Source organism: Lissotriton vulgaris, chromosome 8 (assembly GCF_964263255.1).
Source record: "Lissotriton vulgaris chromosome 8, aLisVul1.2, whole genome shotgun sequence".
Lineage (NCBI taxonomy): Eukaryota > Metazoa > Chordata > Amphibia > Caudata > Salamandridae > Lissotriton > Lissotriton vulgaris.
Genome location: NC_141696.1, coordinates 1,394,345,788 through 1,394,364,917, shown reverse-complemented (window position 1 = coordinate 1,394,364,917; position 19,130 = coordinate 1,394,345,788). Strand labels below are relative to the sequence as shown.

The 19,130-nt window shown below is 53.0% G+C and overlaps 1 protein-coding gene across 2 annotated transcripts in view; it reads right to left on the bottom strand.

Moving 5' to 3' along the window:
* LOC147698808 (E3 ubiquitin-protein ligase TTC3-like) overlaps positions 1 to 19,130 on the bottom strand; it is a 1,930,429-nt gene that overhangs the window by 581,777 nt on the left and 1,329,522 nt on the right. For both annotated transcript variants that reach the window (XR_015299370.1, XM_086935404.1), the window contains exon 35: positions 8,741 to 8,890. Coding sequence is in view for 1 of the 2 variants with exons in the window: in XM_086935404.1 (XP_086791530.1) it covers positions 8,741 to 8,890 (150 nt within the window). In the remaining variant the exon portion in view is untranslated. The remainder of the gene's footprint in view (positions 1 to 8,740; positions 8,891 to 19,130) is intronic.

Genomic DNA, 19,130 nt, shown 5'->3' with positions numbered 1-19,130 from the left:
TTAGGAGTGTAATCCCCCTTTCCCTGATTAGAGGAGAGGGTTCCTATTTGTCACAAGTACCTACCTGTGCCAACTAGAGACCCCCAAATCTAACATCCAGGGATAGGGCTGGAAGGGTAGGAAGTAATCGAGTTCCACAATTGGAGCACCAATTGGTCAGATGTGATGCTCCTCCACCCAGACGTTAAAAGGTGATATTGTTCTTCCACCAGGCAATCATGAGCTGCCAAGTGCAAATGACAGCGGTTTTGCAGCAGCTGTGAGAGGGACTATAGGGTTTGGGTAGAGAGTCGCCCTGGAGCCTAAAAGCTGTTGGCATGATCCCCAAGATCTGCCCAGAGAGCTCTGTTGGTACTGCCTCTGCTACAATTCCCTATCACAGCCTCGAAAGGGGGGAAGTTGTTGGCAATCTGCTGAACCAGTGTGGCCACTTGAACAAGTTACTTCCCTTCGGTGACACCTTATCTGGTAGAGACTATATCTAGCAGCAGGCTCTTTACCTTTTAATTTCCCAGTTGTCAGACTGGATCCAGACGATATTTTGTGAGCAGTACCCGCGCATGCTGGTAGGTGGCATCGTTTAGAGCCGCATGCCAGCAGCTCCCATATAGTGCCACCTAGGCGTGCTAACTAAAGTTTCTTTTCATGACTTTCAAAGCCAGAAGCGCAAAGCCATGAAGAACATTGACCACAGGTGTGGAAAACGAGGGCCCTGAAAGGGACCAGCCCTGTCCCTAGAAATCCGTTCGCAGAGCGGGGATGATGGGTGGGTGGATTTTGAATTTGAATTTAAAAACATTTGTACAGTGCTCGTTTACCCAGCGGTTTCATGGCGCTAGTGGTGAACAGTGGACGGCAGCAGCTGGGGAGATTAAGTCAGATAGGCTTGCGTAAAAAGGAAGGTTTTAAGATTCTTCCGAAACAGAAGGTAAGAAGGTGAGGTGCGCAGGGTAACCGGAAGGGAATTCCAAAAAGTTGGAGCCAGGACAGCGAATCTCGCTCCGCCCCCCTTCTGCTTTTTAAAGCAGTGGGTGGGTAAGGAATCGGCAGCTAGATATAGTCCAGATAAGGTGTTACCGAAGGTAAGTAACATATTCATCTAATAGACTTCTAGCAGCAGATTCCTTACCTTTGAATACATACCAAAGCAATACCATCCCCAGAAAAGGGTCTGCGGACCAGTTTCACACAAGTAAATCCTGCAGGATCGATCCGGCAAAGTGCCCATCCCCACAGACCGGACAGTTCAGACTGCAATGTTTGGTGAACGTGTGCAGAGATACCGGCGTTACTGCCTGGCAGATGTCCAGGACCGAAACTCCGCCAGCTAACACAGTAGTCACAGCTTTAGCTCTGGTGGAATGAGCTTGCAAACCTTCTGGAGGTTGCTTCTTGGCCAATTCGTAGCAGATTTTAATGCAGAGCATAACCCATCTGGAGATGATCTGCTTCCGCACAGCCCGGCCTTTCTTCGCACCAATATACCTCATGAAGAGTGGTCATCCAATAATAACTCATGTGAGGTCAAGGTAGAATGACATCACTCTTTTTGGGTCCAGACAATGGAGTTGTTCCTCTTCTTTAGAGGGATGTGGAGGAGCATAAAAAGTAGGCAGAGTGATGAAATTGCCTACATGAAATGGGGAAACCATTTTCAGTGAAAAGGCGACCCTTGTGCAAAGCACCAGTTTGCCAGGACAGACTGATAAGTAAGGCGACATAGATAACAAAGCCTACAGCCCACTTACTCTACGGGCAGATGTAACAGCCACGAGGAAAGCTGTTTTAATAGTCAGAAGGCTGAGGGGACAGTTATGAAGAGGACACATCAAGAAAGTTAACACCAGATTAAGGTGCCACTGAGGCATGATAAATGGTGAAGGAGGGAGGAGATAAACAAGACCTTTTAGATGTACTATAGGGGGATTGAAAAGAGAGGGTTGGTCAGGAAGCCTCAAAAAGGTAGAAAATGCAGACAGATATCTCTGAAGAGTGCCCAGAGCAGAGCCCTGTTGGGCAAGGGAAAGAATAAAGAGTAAAACTTCAGAGAGGGGGGCAGAAAGGGGATCAATCGCTTTTCCTGCACATCATGCCACACATTTTTCCAAACAGGAACTCCGTTTCATCTGGTTGAAGAAAGAAGAGGGCAAAGCAGAGTCAAAAAAGCAAGAACTGCGGACTGCTGGTAGACTTTGGCACCAAACCCTGCCTGCCTGTCCAGACAATGGCGACAACCCGACTCGTCCTGCAGCTGTGCATTCTCCAGAAGCCTCGAAGGGCTTCCCGCACTTCACTAAGCCATCAGCATCTCCCTTGAAGTGGAGGAGCCAATTCACTGCAGCCTGCAGGCACCGTAACTAACAAAGGAGGGAGTGGAGAGATAGTGTCCTAACTGAACACAGGGGGTTGATTCGACCTCCTCTTGTAAATTATCATAAACACTAGGATCCACCCTTGAAGGATTTCGTAGAAGATTATTTAAATCAAGGGTCATGTGCATTACCTACAATGGTTGAAAGCAAATAGTGTTTCTTAAATACCCCTCACATATCAAAAGGGCCCTTGGTGTCATGCTTCATCATAGGGGTCTTCGCGCCCCTCCACGGGACGCAGTGTGCTACTACCTGTGGGTACTTGGGAGCACTAGTATTGTTCACTATGTGTGGTGTAGAAATGAGTGAGTGGAAGGGTCAGTGGTGAGTGAAAAGTGAATGTTAAAAAATACCTAGTTCTTGTGGAGTAGAAACTTTAACATTCCATGGTGCCGGTATTTTTGAAATGGTGTGGGTCGGAGGTGTATTGTTTCAATGTACAAAGCCTCCTCTAGTACGAGTTAGTTTCCTTCGGTAACGATGTATATGGTAGAGACGATTCTAGCCAAAGATTACTTCATGTAGAATTATCCTCAGGTGTGAGACTGTATCCTACGTCAGTTTTCTTCAGAGAACTTTTCCGCACCACAACATGGAACCACCAGATAAAAAACTGGAAGCATGAGAACAGTGTGCGAAGAGCTGAAAAATTGGAAAGAAACGGTGACTAACAACACCACACAGAGTAGTGTTAACACCGCAGAACCAAAAGGCAGGGAAAGAAGAAAGAACAAGCAGAGCCCTGCGCAGCCACCCTGCCAGCACATAGACATCCTCCCACCCCTGTGCCCCAGATGCAAGTAACATGCGTAAAAGTCATGGCACACGTAGTAACCTACCACCCCCATCCTGAGCAAGGAATGGGACCAGTCCCAAGACAGAAAGGGACAACAAACCTCCAAGCCACTCCAACATAGAGGGCAACTACCCACAAAGGACAAGGGCAAGACATGGCCATATGACCCTTATACAGAGGATAGCAAAGGAAGGAGGGCAGGGATGGGAGGACAGGGATAGAATGCAATCCCCCCCAAACCTGGAGTAGCCATAGTGGCAGGGCACTGGAGCACCGAAACCCCATCCTCCAAAGAACCAAGGGAGGAATGAGCCGCCCCCAGACTGAGCTACCCCTCAAGAACAAGAAAGGCACTCAAAGGAGACACAGCCCCCCACCAGGAGGCGAGTTCCGAAGACCAATCCAAGGGTCCTCGCAGAATAGGGGAGGAAGGGCGGGCCGTGAAGGAATCTGCGTCGAGAATCGTCTCTACCAGATACATCGTTACCGAAGGTAAGTAACTCGTACATCTGCTAGAGACTACTAGCTGCAGATTCCTTCACGTAGACTAGATACCCGAGAAATAACCCCTGGGAAGGACCGTCTGCGAAAGGACCCCAGCAGCCAATACAGAACAGAGAGCCCCACAGGGGACCAGATCTGTGGACCAGGTGGAACCTCGTCCCTGCCAGGAAATGGGAACACCCACAAGCAGAACCCCACCGACCCCAAGAGGATGTAGGAGGGAGAAGAAGGCTGAAGAGGCCCGTACACTCACAGCAGAGGAACCAAGGGCAAGGTCGGAGAGGCCGAAGCACCCCACTCCCCCACAAGGCAACCTAGCTTCCGTCCAATGCCAAGATAGGAAGGGAGGAAGAAGAAGCCTAGAAGACCCAAGGAAGCGAGGGAAAAGAAGGCACACCCACTCCAGATGGAGAGCAACCTGCCAGCTAGAACAGAGCCGGCAGTCAAAAGCCGCCAGAAGCAAGAAGAACAGCCCGAGGCCCCAAGAAGGCCGAGTAGGCAGCGCAAGAACACAGGATCATCCCAGACCTCAGGACAGGAGCAGGGAGAGGAGGAGATGCCCGGGCACACCACTACGAGTGGCCGCGCACACAACCTCAAGAAGCAAAAGCAACCTACATAAACGCCATGGAGATCAGGTACCCGAAGGTGACCAGAACCCCCTAGCAGAGCGCAAGCCATATGACAGCTACCACTAACCCACATAGGGTACGTTAAGTCCCAAAATATGGGAACCCTCTTTGGAAGAACTTCCACAGCATAGGAAAAACAGAAGAGCCACGGGGAAAAAAACACAAACCCAGAGATAGGCTTGACAAGCAGCCCAAGCAAAGCAAGAGGCCTAATCTCAGGGTCAAGTCTGCGCAACAACCCCGGCAGAACACACACACAATCAACAAAAGGGCCGGCCAGCAGCCAACAATGCCAAAGTCCCAAGGAAGGACGCAAGTGGCCATAAAACACACTCCACAGCCAGAACAACCGGGTTAAGAAGGCCCAGAATCAGGAGTCACTGAGGAGGGGACGGAGAAGGAGGAGGATACGGCGGAGTAGGAGGAGGATGGAGCCCCGCCAAGAGCCTTTGGATGGCGGAGTTGGCCGGGTCATGGAACAACAGGCTGCCATCAAATGGAAGGTCGATACGTCGCTCCTGTTTATTCTCAGGGACTACTCCGTCCTGAAGCCAAGCATGGAGAGCGACTGAGGAAGCCATTGCCCGGCCCAGCACCTCTGAGATGTCCAGAGCGGAGCGGAGAATAAAAGCCGCAAACTCCCGGCCATCCAACGCATGATGCCGTAAGTCCACCTGACCAGTCTCCTGGGACACTGCGGATCCCAGAGACTCAGCCGAGTCCCACAAACAGTAGGAGGCCCTAGCGAGGTGTTAAGGGCCCACAGGGCAGGGCTGGTCGAGGCGAACATGTTGCGGCCCTAAGAGTCCAGCCAGCGGGCCTACTGGGACGGCGGAGTCAACAGTGGCAGCAGGGAGGGAAAAGCAGTCCGCAAAAGGAGGTTTGCGGCCGAGGAGTGATGGGAAAGACACGCCGGGTCACGCGGCGCCGGGAGGTGCCGGTGCAGAAGATGCTGAGGCCCCGGTTCCACTGACGCAGGACGCCTCCAAGCCCCTGTCAAGAAAGAAAGGAGCGAACCTTCAAAGGGATGTAAGATTTCCCTCCCACCAGAGCCCTGGTGGAAGACCTCCAAGAGATGGTCCGCCAGAAAGTTGGGCACCGGGTCACCCATGCGCAGGATACCCACAGCAGTGGACAGCCAGTGAGCAAAGGCCGCACCCGCCTACTGCAAACTGAGGCAGCCGCCCCTGAGGCCAAGCGTGACGGGCAAGGGCCAGACCTGGAAGTCAGAGGGAGCCAAAGAATGAGGGACCTGCGGCTCTTCTGACAAACACCTCTGCCTCAAGAAGGGCGGGGATCTGCCCTTCGACGCCGGTGAAAAAGACACCACACGGCGGCCAGTCTCCGGAGAGGACGACACCAATATACAGCCTGCCTCCGGAGAAGAGGGTGTTATGAAGACACATCTGTGGTACAACCCCTGCGCGGAGCCGTAGAGTCCGCCGCCTGAGGCAGGACGTCGGCACCATCCGGCGTCACCGGACAAGGTTCTTCCAAATCACCCCGCACCGGAGACCGGAGTGGAGCTGGAGCCGAAGCGGCACTGAAACAACACAGACCCACCCCCAGCTGAGGCAGAGACCTGCATGGGGGAATGAGACGGGCCTGGGGAGTGACACAAAGCCCTCTGTCAGCCGCGGCCCAGAATGAGGCGTAGATCGCCCGGAAACCCATGTGGCGGTGACAGAGACGATTCAGCGTCCGACTCGCCCCCCGACGACTCAGCCGCCTGTGGGAATGGATGAGAGGGGCCCGGAGAGGGTACAGGGGTCTCGACCCGGAGCGGGACGAGGAGGGTCCACCGACCTCTGTGGGTTCGCACGGACCAGCTGCTGCCGGCGCCGTAGCGGCCTCACCTCGGCCTTAGACAGGACAACCTTGTCTATGGAAAGCGGCTCAGGGATGCGACCCGAGCCCCGTTGACCTCCAGCGACACCACAGAGACTTCCGCTGGAAAGTTTGCGGTGAGGCAGAGACGCCGTAGCCTAAATGAGGCGCCCCGGAGGAGTCGCACCCCAACAGCACCACACCCCTCTAGCCTGGATCTGAACCAGTCGGAGCCGGGGCTGGAGCCGCCGGGGGCGGCGCACAAGGCAAGGGATTCGCCAACGCCACAGGAGGGGAAGGAGGAGGAGACGCCATCAAGGCCTGAAAACCCGCCACGCAAGTCTCAATCTGGACTCTCGACACCCCAACACCGGGAAACGGTGGATAGGACGACACATGTGGGGTCGCATCAGCCACGGAGAGTCCACGCCCCCGGCAGGCCGGAAACCAGCCCCCAGGGACAAACTGCGACACTTACTCACCGAGGAGCGACGCTCACGTGACATCGGAGAAGGGCGAGGACGAGGACCATGGCCATATCTGAAGCCGTCCACCGAAGCAGACCGAGGGGAAGACGCCGACCTAGGGAGAAGTTTCATCCGGCACTCCCGCCACGACTACGTCATCAACTGTTGTCACGCCGCACAATCAGTGGTGCCGTGATCCTCCCCCAAACACCACATACATATGAGGTGAGGGTCCATCGCCGACATAAGACGCCCACAAAACGTGCACGTTTTGAAGCCTGAAGGCATTCGCACACTGTTCCACCCCAAAGAAATGGAAGAAAAAAAGGCCCCAAACAGGCCCGTAGCAAGGACCGGAACTGCGTTGGCACGCGGAAAAAGAAAAAACTGACGTAGGTGTGCCGGGGCGGGTCTTATGTGACCTCGCTGACATCACATACGCATCACATACGGGTGGAGTCGAGTAATTTTGCCCCACCCCCCCCCGGCGCACAGGGATGCTGTGGCAAAAAAGTTTCCGGATCCAGTCTCACGCCTGGGATTATTCTACTTAAAGGAATCTGTGGCTAGTAGTCTATATCAGATTTGCTATTACAAAAAGTACTTACCCATTTACGAAGTTCTTGGTGTTAAAATAAATACAGAAAATACTTGTTATTTTTCGAAATTGGTCTCGAGTTTCTTAAGTCTGTGTCTCATTTATTGACTCTGTGTGTGTTCAACAACACATTAACACTACCCTCTGATAAGTCTAAACTGCTCACCAACACTACTACAAAAGAGAGCATTTGGGATTATTAATTTAAGCCTTGTAAACCAATAAGGGTCATCTGGACTTTTTACATAGTATACCTCTTTATGGTAAACTACATACAAAGTCAGCTTCCTACAGCTGGTTTTGGAGAAGATAAACCAATGTTTGGTGAAGTGTCCAGCTCAACGGCACCCGGCAAGTCCAGCAAAAGCTTCTCATCATCATATATACTGACATTGTCATTCTCAACCTTTCACGGTCTGAGTAGTAGTATAAGAGATAAGTCTGTGATCTTGTGAGAAAACAGAACTGCAGACCCAGTGCCAGGCGTAGGTAATATCAGAGCCTTCGTTGAGACCCAGGGTATTGGTGTCAGTACTGCGCTGAAGGCGGTGTTGGGCGTGGAGCTGGATTCAGTGGAGCTGGATTTGGAGGAGGGGCCAGTCTCAAAGCACAGTAGGGTGGGGCAGTCTGGGATGGATTCACCAGCGCTAGCCGGACTAGAGGGCATCTCGGATCCTTAGGGCCCAAAGGTCTCAAGAGAGATCCGGTGGTGTACCAAAGATGCTGTCTGAGGCCTGCTTAAAGCCACAGAGCTGCTGAGGTGCCGCTAATGTTCTGGGGAAGTCGAGCGCATCAGGACAAGCATCAGAACTGGGTCCGAAACAGGGGACAGGTTCCGTAGCCTGGAAGGACTCTGGGCATCGTGACTGTGAGTGGTAATGCAGGGAGATCTGTGTTTGACCTCTTATGTTTTTTACTTATCTTAGATCTACCGGAATTATGTGTCTATGCCGATAATCAGTCACAAGATCGTCCTCAGGAGCGAGAGTGAATCTGTGCCCCTGATTTTGAAAAAGACCTCTTCGAATTATCAAGTTCTGAAATGGCAAGTTTTTTCATCTTGGTGCACTATTTGCACGATGCTGAGCCATGCTTGGGGCCTCAGAAACTGACATCACTGGTGGCTATCACCGATATCTGATGGCTGCATGATTTAAAGCCTGTCATTTTAGAAGGGGAGATGATGCATGCTGAAAAAAAGTTTGAGGGCGAGAAATCACTGTCACCGTTGACAGTATTCGAGGAGCTCCGTATCCACGTCAGAAGGCACAAAAAGAAAGGAACTGACACATTGGCCCCAACGTCACATCCACGGCAGAGCGGGATGGTTCCGACAGAGCCACACAATGCCACCTACCTATGTGCGAGGGAATTGTTGACAAAAGTTTACATTCCAGTCTGGCGCCTGTAGAAATCCACAGGGTGAGAAATCTACAATTAGAAGCCTATGTCAGAAGGTCTATCTAACAAACAGACTTTCAGTCCCCAAGCTACTTAGAAAGCACACATTCTAAGCAAGCCACTGACTGACCCAAAAATATTACCTTATTTTCTTCTAGGACTTTTTGTAACTGTTCTTTAACAAGAGTTACTTCTTCGGTATTCCGTGACTTTGACAGTTCATATTTTTCTGTTGCTTCCTTAAGTTGCTCCTGCAATACCTGATGCTCCTTTTCCATTCGTAAAATATCTCCCTGAAGAGAAAGAGGAAAAAGCAGAAAGCACAAGTTACTACTTGTTTAACAATATATCTGTAAGAGACGTTAGTTAGTGATAGATTCCTTACCTTAGAATATCCCCAGGCGTCAGACTGGATCTGGAAATTTTTGCGTAGCAGTAACCTTGCGCGTCGGTAGGCGTTGTCTGCAGCTCCGCGTCCGTCCTCGGCGTCGTGGGCGCCGTGATGACGGCGTCGGAGTACTTAGACGCCGCCTCCGCGTGCTGACGTGAGTTCTTATACACAGCTTTTCCGCGCCAGAAACGCAGAGCTATGCCAAAAACCAACACTGGTGCCATGAAACTAGGGCCCTGAAAGAGGATGACCTTAACCCTAGATATCGGTTCGCAGAACGGGGAGGATGGGTGGGTCGGTAAGGAATCTATCACTAACTAATGTCTCTTACAGATATATCGTTACACAAGTAGTAACTTGTGCATCTGAAAGAGACACGTTAGTGATAGATTCCTTACCTTAGAATAGATACCCCAGCAATACCAACCCCGGTGGTGGGTCTGCGAACCAATAATCACACCAGAAAGTCCTGGAGGACGGAACGGCCAAAGAAGCCATCCCTCCAGACTTGGCTGTCCAGGCAAAAGTGTCTTGCAAATGTGTGCAGCGAGGCCCACGTCGCCGCCTGGCAAATGTCCTGCAAGGGCACTCCTCGGCCCAAGGCAGTTGTAGTCGCTGTGGCCCGAGTGGAATGAGCCCTCAGTCAAACAAGGGGTTCCTTCTTAGCCAAGGAGTAACACGCTTGAATACACAAGATGATCCACCGCGAGATGGTCCCACATAACCAACAAAGAGTTGGTCATCCACCCGGAACTGGCGTGTAGGAAGGTGGATACTTGACTATGGTTGCCCCCAACTTTTTGCCTGGTGTTTTGCTGGTTTTCTGACTTAGTTGACCTGGGGCCCTGCCAATCAGAACCCCAGGCCTACTGCTCTCTCTCTAAAATGGATTCCATGTACCTTAGGTACATTTCCAATTGGTACTGGGCCACCTTATCAGACCCTGTAACTCAGAGTATAGGTGTACCCAGGGCCTACCAGGGGCTGAAGCTTGTATTATGCCACCCTTGGATGGCCATCTAAATCTGACACAACTGGCTGCACGACGTCTGCTTTTCTCTCTCCCCAGGAGGTCGAGCGTGCGGAGCCACCTACGAAGTTTGCATTGGCTACCAGTATCACACCGAATCTTGTTTAAAATTGTTGTGTTGGCATTCAGAGCAGCTCATGGCCAGGGACCGACGTATTTGCAGAAACGGTTTTCATTCTATACTCCTAACCGTGCCCTACGATCGGCCAATCAATGCTTATTGGTCATTCCCAAATACAAATACGCCCGTCTGGGAGGCCAATCAATTTCAGTTAAGGCAGCTTCTGCTTGGAATGCCCTCCCCTTGTTCCTTAGAGCCTCGCCGACCATTACTGTTTTTAAGAAGGAACTTAAGACTCATCTGTTCAATGCCCCTCTTTAACAGATCGTTCTGGTTTTGATCCATCACTCCTGTAGTCAAATCACTCACCGCGCCAGGATACCCCGTGGTAATAGAGCGCACTATAAAAGTTTTAATAAACATAAACAAACATAAACACGACAGCTGGGGCAAGGTGGTGTAATCACCCTTTGCCGTAGATATAGTATACCTATATCTAACCCTAAAAATGGACACACAGATTCCTATCAGTCACTCCTATGGCAGGCCTTGACAATCCTGAAGGCAGAGTGCTTGGAATCGTGTGAGATGGTGCTCTGGCATGAGCTGAGCCCATTTGCAGCTTGCGGAACCAAGTCCTAATAGCTGTTCCATGATAACGCATACCATATACTCTTAAGTGCATTATAATCCTCGCGATTAAATGCTATCTTTGGTATCGCTTTATCAAAACATGTCGAGTAAGGTGTCATACGAATTGGAATACTAACCCCTCACCAATTCTGGCAACGGGGTTAGCATTCCACCCTTCTAGAGGGACACGACATGTATGTAACTGTGAAACCCGGTTAAAGTTAACTCGAGCCTCAGCATCACAAAATGGATGCTGCCACCACAGACACGAGTCTGACCCCCTGCAGCTGGGAGTCCTTCCAGCGAGGGGAGCTTGGACAAAGGGTTTCCTGTCAGGGGCGGTGCTAGCACCATCCCAGACAGGGTTTTGAGTATCCTGGGTAGGCAGGGCTTTACAGGAAGGTGACTGCAAGTGGCACCCCGGTGCTCACTACGCATCTGCCGGCTAGAACCAGTTCTAGGGGCACACCAGCCCCTGGCCTGGGGAAAGTCCGGCATGGGAGAGGGGTGTAACCACCCCCCTTCCTGGTCCCACCCCTAGGGCAGGACCTAGTCGCGTACCCACCCCTTTCTTTAGGATAAAGGCAGGAGCGGGGACCCTTCCAAATTAGATCATCTTTGAATCAAGAAACTACTTTCTGCGAAAGGAACTCTCGACTCTTCTCAAGATTTCTCCCTTGTGGCTAAGGAGTAGTCACCCTGCATCCGCAGGCACCATCTAAGAACTCTGCGGTTTGCTGCACGTCCTTCCTCCGGAATCCGACTGACCAGCTCGACAAGACCCGGCTTCCCTGGCACCGCTGACCTCTACCTACCTCTACAGCTAAGCTGAGAACCGTAGGTGCGACGAGACCTCGAGGGACCGGCCATCATCAGAACTGCACGACTTCTTTCCAGCACGACCGCCGAGGGATCCTCTGGTGAGTGCTTTGGGGTCCGAGAAGCCCCGACCCTGAGCAGCTCCAGCACCGAAGACCAGCCCCCCAGCATCCACGAGATCTGCGTGGGGCCCTTCTGCTTTTTGGCTGCTCACCGCGTTGTCTGGCTACTAGCCCGCTGGCTTGTGGCCTTCCCGACGACGACCGACGACATCAGCACTGCTGGCCTGGTTGCTCCAGACTGGCCCTTGCTCCCTTCCAAAAGAGGAGCACCCCGGACCCTCCTGGTCCACTCCAGACGCCATTTCAGGTCCACCGCGTGGGCTTGAATTTGCCAAGACTTATTGCCCCAATCCTGGGTCCAGCGACGTCGACAGCATCAACCATCGTGGGACAGCTCCCACCTCCATCCTGGTCGCCGACAAAACCTCCTGGTCCGTGAGACTGCAGAGCCCAGCGTCGCCCACTCACCTGGTCGAGGTGACTACCATCCGGTGCCATCCTGGTGCCCATCTGATCACTGGCTAGTGATTAAGAACTTGGTCCCCTCTGCTTTCAGGTGTCATCCATCTTCGATCCAGGCTTGGATCACTTCGAACAATCTTCACTGGTCGCCTGCCAGCAACTCTTTCTTCAGGCTCCTGGTTCGTCAACGAGGATTCCCGACGTCTTTTCAGACCTATGCAGCCGCAGCCCCTGGGCTAGGTAACTTCGGCATTTCGGTGCCCCAGCATAGCCTCACTATCCAAGGGTCCAGATCCATGTTCGTTTTCAACCTACCTTATCGGGTTCGCCCGAGAACACTAACTTTGCTTTTACTAGCTCCCATAGACTTTGTCCCGCATCCCGCGTGAGAGTGCACACTCTGCACCCGAGTCCCCTAGGCCTCCTACTAGTAATCTGAAGGTTCAGTAACGTAGTCCTAGCGATTCCAAAGCCTATTAGTCCAGTACTTACCTGCTAGTAATTTCGCATTCCACTTCCATAGTATATGGTTTTCCGTGCCCCTCGGGCATTTGTGTAAATTGTGCAACTTAAAGTATTTTCGTAAGAGTTTTGTTGTGTGCTTAGTACCCTGTCCTCATAAAGAGTACAGGGCTGTTGTGATCTAAATAAATACACTGTTTATTTTCATAACACTTGTGTGGTGTCCTTTCACTTGGTGTTCAAGGGGTATATGTGATGGTATAACAGCTGGCTTAACACGCCCTCTAGAGTTTAGCCCGAAGACTGCTCGTATCCATGCTACTAGGATAGCTGGTCTATAAGGTTGACTTACAACCAATCACCATAATGGTTGTTTGGACTGATACATAGTGATCACTAGAATAGTGAACACTGAATATCAGGCCAACTTCTCACATGGCATGTGGCACGTTTTGGGTCCAGACGGTGGAGCCTCTCTTCCTCTCTCTCTCGAGGGATGCTGAGGCGGAAAGAAGGTGGGCAAGGTGATGGACTGCCCGATGTGGAAGGCTGTGACTACCTTGGGCAGGAAAGAGGGCCTTGTCCGCATCACAACCTTGTCCGGATGGACCGAAAGGAAAGGAGGTTTACAGGATAGAGCTTGGAGCTCACTCACTCTCCTGTCAGAGGTGATGGCTACCAGGAAGGCAGTCTTCAAAGTAAGAAGGTGAAGAGGACAGTTGTGAAGTGGCTCAAAGGGAGCGCACATCAGAAAAGTTAGAACCAAGTTCAAGTCCCACTGAGGCATCACAAAGGGCACAGGAGGGAAAGTATGCGTGATGCCTTTCAAGAATCGGTTAACAATAAGGGACTTGAACAAAGAAGGTTGATCAGGCAGCCTCAAACAGGCTGAAAGAGAAGAAAGGTAGCCCTTGATAGTGCCCAGAGCAGAGCCCTGCTTGGCAAGAGAAAGAAGAAAGAGAAGAACCTCAGAAAGAGGGGCAGAGAGAGGATCCACAGCTGTGCACCATGCCACAAATCTGTTCCACCTGCAGGCGTATACCGACTTTCTGGAGGGACGCCTGGCTGCCAGAATGATGTTACAGACTTCAGGAAGCAAGTCAAATGGCCTCAACTGTCGCCGCTCAATCTCCAAGCATGGAGGTGGAGACTGGACAGGTTCGGGTGGAGGACCGTCCCCTGCTGCTGCGACAGAAGGTCCTCCTGAAGAGGCAGACAAACCGGGGGATCGACTGAGATACTGAGTAGCTCGGGATACCAGTACCTTCGTGCCTAGTCCGGAGCCACAAGGATGACTTGTGCCCGGTCGCGCCTGATCTTCTTCAGCACTCTGGGCAGAAGTGGTATAGGCGGAAAGGCGTACAACAGACCGCAACTCCGCTCGCGACGAAAAGCGTCTCCGAGCGAGTGCCGCCTTGGAAATTCCAACGCGCAGAACTGATGACATTGCGCGCTCTATTTGGTGGCGAATAGATCTAACCAAGGCTCTCCCCACTGCAGAAAGAGACCTTGCGCCACGTCCGAGTTCAGACGCCATTCGTGATCCATCATGCACCGGCGGCTGAGTTCGTCCGCCCTGGCGTTCAGAGAACCTGCCAGGTGTTGAACCTCCAGAGTCACGCCCTGATGTTCCAGCCGTTGCTAGAGGCGTAGAGCCTCCTGGCAGAGGGTCCACGACCCCACCCCGCCCTGTTTGTTGCAGTACCACATGGCGGTGGTGTTGTCCGTGAAAACCTGCACTACACTATCTTGGACAGAGGGGAGGAATGCCTTCAGTGCTAGATGAATCGCCCACAGCTCCAAAAGTTTGATATGGAGCCGGGACTCCGCAGGAGACCAGAGGCCTCTGATCTCCGCCTCTCCCATGTGGCCTCCCCAGCCCTGGAGGGACGCGTCCGTCACAACTACGTGCTCCGGTTGGGGAAGGGAGAGGGATCTGCCGCTGACCCAATCGCAGTCCGTGAGCCACCACTGCAGCTGTCTCGCAGTGCCCTCCGAGATCAGGACATGGTCGGAAATGTTGCCCTGATGCTGGGCCCAATGAAACTTCAGGTCCCACTGCAGAGCCCGCATCCGCCAACGGGCGTGATGCACCAGAAGGATGCAGGAAGCCATCAGCCCCAGAAGCTGCAGCGTCAACCTGACCGAAACTCGGGATAAAGACTGGAAGATTGGAATCAGAGCCTGTATATCCCGAACCCGCTGTTCGGGTGGGTAAACCCGAAACTGAGCAGAGTCGAGAACCGCTCCGATGAAAAGGAGCTTCTGAGAGGGACACAGGTGTGACTTCTGCACATTGATGGAGAACCCCAGCTGGTGCAAGAGGTCTGCCGTCGTCTGGAGGTGGTTGACGACTGTCTGGGGCGAGCCCGCCTTCAACAACCAGTCGTCGAGGTAGGGGAAGACTGAAACCCCTAACCTGCACAGATGAGCTGCGACCACCGCCATCACCTTCGTGAACACCCGTGGGGTGCTGGTAAGGCCGAAGGGGAGCATGGTAAACTGAAAGTGCTCGTGGCCTACCGTGAACCGCAGGTAACGCTGGTGGGCCGGCAGGACGGGGATGTGGAAATAAGCGTCTTGCAAGTCCAACGCTACCATCCAGCCTCCTGGGTCCAGGGCAGCTAAGACCTGAGCCAGAGTCAGCATCTTGAACTTCTCCTTCCGGAGGAAGCCGTTGACGTTCCGTAGGTCCAAGATAGGGCGTAGGCCCCCTTTGCTCTTCTTGGGTACCAGAAAGTAGTGGGAGTAGGAACCACGTCCTACTTCTGGCCCAGGAACGAGCTCGATGGCCCCCTTGGCCAAGAGGGCCGAAACCTCTTCCTGCAGAAGCCGCAAATGATCCCCCGATACGTGGTGGTGTTGCGGTGGCATGGCTTGAGGGGTCGTCTCGAAGGAGAGGGAGTAGCCCCTCCGGACGATCTGCAGCACCCACCTGTCCGAAGTGACCATGCGCCAGTGAGAGTGGTGATGGCGAACCCTGCCCTCCACTGGCGTCACATGGGCCGAGAAGCACGGACTAGGAGGGTTTTGAGGCGGATGCTGCGGGGGAGGGTGTGGACTGGCCTCGCCGTTGTCCCTGACCGCCTCCACGGCGATTTCCACAGCCGCCACTGCGCTGGATGTTAGTCTGCGGCGTGTGGCTGGCAGCACGTGTGGGGGCGCCCCTTCCTTGGCCACGAAAGGAGCGAAAGGCACCCGTTTGCTGGTGCGGGCCGAGAGGCCCAAGGACTTGGCCGTAGCCCTGGAGTCCTTAAAGCGCTCAAGGGCATGGTCTGCCTTGTCGCCAAAAAGGCGACGGCCATGAAACGGCATGTCCATCAAAGTGTTTTGGACATCAGCCGAAAAGTTGGCGGACCTCAACCAGGCGTGGCGTCTAATCGCCACCGTCGTTGCCATCGCTCTACCTAGTGAGTCGGTGGTATCCAGCCCACACCGGATAGAATATTTGGCTGCATTCCGGCACTCCACAAGGGCTTGGCCGAGTTTGGCCCGTACCTCCAACAGACACTCTGGCAGCACTTCCGCAACCGTATCCCACAGAAAGTGGGTGTAGCGACCCAAGAGGCAAGCGGTGTTGGAAGACCGTACATCTCGTACCTCCTGGATTCCCTGTCCGGCGGAGCCGACGGGAATGCAGTCTGGGAAGTGGATGCCTGGATGACCAGGCTCTCAGGAGTGGGGTGGTTGGACAGGAAAACTGGGTCGCCCGGGGCCGGGCGGTGGCGTCTAGCCACGTTCCTATCTACGGGTGAACCCGTAGCGGGCCTGGACCAAGTGCCTAAAAGAACGTCTGTCAAGGCCTCATTAAACGGCAGCAGAGGCTCTGAGGGGCAAGACTGCGGTTTAAGGATCTAAGTGAGGAGGTTAGTCCTCACAGCCGCGACGGGGAGCTCAAGGCTCAAGGCCTTGGCAGCCCTCATCAACACTACTCCGTATGTTGCCCCCTCCTCCGAAGCCACGGTAGGAGGCGGGACAAAACCAGTGTCTGGAGAGGTGTCCAGACCACTGGCATCCCCAAGGTCACCTGTCCAGTCCTCTAGAGGCTGACAATCTCGTGTCAGAGGGTCCTCAGATCCCTCCTAATACTCCTCATCACCCATCTCCTGAAATTCAGGGTTGTCAACCAATGGGGACGGTTCATTGAAGGAAAAGTCTCCAAGCGCCGTCGGGTACGGTGCCCAGCGGCGCCGCTCCGACGTCGGAACTGGAGCGAGGGAGGCATCTGGGACGGCGCCGCTCGAGGACGGCGCCGGAGGTGACACCTGATGGACCGAAACCGGGGGGGTCGTAAGGTCCACCGGCGACGACCCAGATCCCGAAGTGGGTCCAGTGGGGTCCCGCGGCGCCGGGCCCTAAGGCGCCGGTGGCGTCGGGACCGTTGGGCCCAGCGGCGCCGGGCCCAAAGGCGCCGGCAGTGTTGGGACTGTGGGGCCCTGCAGCGCCGGGCCCGAAGCCCCCGACCAGCTAAGGGCCCCAGACGGGCCCGCGGAACCAGTCGGAGGAGAGACGGACCTCATGGCCATTCAGAAGCGCTCAATCTCCTCCGGCGTCGCGTCTCGCCCAGGGACCGGAGGGTGTGGGGCTGACCGCGACTCCGACGGAGCCGCGTGGGTGGTGTCACCCGAACCCCCGGCCGCGTCGCGCGAGCGTCGGAGGGAAGTCAGAAGAGCGATGACGCCTCTTCGACTTCTTGTGTTTCTTACCTGACGACGACTTCGACCCGGAGGAGTGGTGCTGACTCTCGGAGCTGTGGTGGCTCGGACCCCTCGACCTCCCATGGGACCGGGACCTCTCGTGGCGCGGGGCCGACTGCCGGAGTTCGAGTCGCCTGCGGGACCGCTCCCGCCTGGCTTTCGAAGAGAGGGCCCGGCAGTCGGTGCAGGCCTTGTCGTCGTGGTCGACGCCTAGACAAGTTAGGCACGGGTGGTGAGGATCCGTGACCGACATCGTGCGGTCGCAATCCTCGCAGTGCTTGAATCCAGGCATCCCTAGGCACCGATCAGAGTCGTAAAGACTTCGAGAAATGATCAAAAATGATCCAAAAAGTTAGTCAAAAATTGACTAAGGGTTACTGCTTTTTCCAGATCTGCGCTTGCTGGTGCGGAAAAAAGAATTACTGACGTCAGCACGCGCAGGCGGCGTCTAAGTACTCCGACGACGTCATCTTGGCGCCCATAACGCCGACGACGGACGCGGATCTGCAGACGACGCCTACCGACGCACAAGGGTACTGCTACGCAAAAAGTTCTGGATCCAGTCTGACGCCTGGGGATATTCTAAGGTAAAGAATCTATCACTAACGTGTCTCTTTCAGATGTTGAATAATCTCTATATTCTGTCAAGTAAAGCGTGTATTGAATAAAGGTGAATGGCAATTACTTCTACGTCCAGCACACTCCAATTCTGTGAAAAAAGCCCACAGTTTATTTGCAGCTACACAATTTTGGTCTTCATTTCCTGAACTTTTAATAATAATCTTCAACCCCACTAGTGCAACTGATATGGGAATGGTGACAGAGTTCAGAAGCAAAAGTTACTACTTGTGTAATGATAAATCTGTATGAGACATTAGTTAGTGATACATTCCTTACGGTAGCATATTCCCAGGCGTCAAACTGGATCCGCAAAGTTTTGCTTAGCAGTACCCCTGCGCGTCAGTATGTGGCGTCCTGCGGCTCCGCGCCCGTCTCTGGCGTCGTCAGCGCCGAGATGACATCATAGAGGGTACTCAGGCGCCACCCATGCGGGTTGACGTCAGTTCTGTACACGACTTTGCGTGCCAGAAGAACAAGTTACTTACCTTCGGTAACGCTTTTTCTGGTGGACTGGTGGATACAGTATCTGCCTGTGGATTCCTCACCTTGTGAATATCCCCCTGCGTCACCAACGTTCGGAAAATTATTTTGTAGCACGCCGGCGTAGACGGCATCGCAGGAGCACGGCATCGTGCGTGACTCCGACTGACGTCACCGACTCCTTATTAGGCCCACGTCGGCGTGATGACATCAGTTCCGCCCTTTTTTCCGTGCCTTAGAGGCACCCGGACGGACCAATGACAGTAGATACATACATATACAGTGTACACAGTACATAATATTCAAGATAACCCACATAGTGTGAAGACAATGCAAGAAAAACACAATATATATACAAATATATATACAAATATATATATATATATATATATATATATATATATATATATATATATATATATATATATATATATTCAAAACGATTCCCACCACTTCCAGACGAACACCTGGCGAAAAAGGAAACTCAGGCCTCTGCAGCAAAGTTTTTCAGGCAAGAAATACTTTATTTGTCACCCCTCATGACGACGTGTTTCGGGCTATGCAGCCCTTGATCACATTCAGCTTATTTTTCTTTATATACAAGTAGTGAAAGTGCACACCTGAGTTGCGTTACAATAGCATTCACAAGAATAAAAGGCAGTGAAAAAAGACTATGTTAGCATAGTGTGCTTAGTATTTCTTCTAGAAAATTACAAAAAACAATTTGATGGACAGAATGTAGATCAATGTCTTACATTCACCCCAGTACAAGGATCTGGGCCTAAATCCATCGTTTTTTGCACTCCACTCCACCC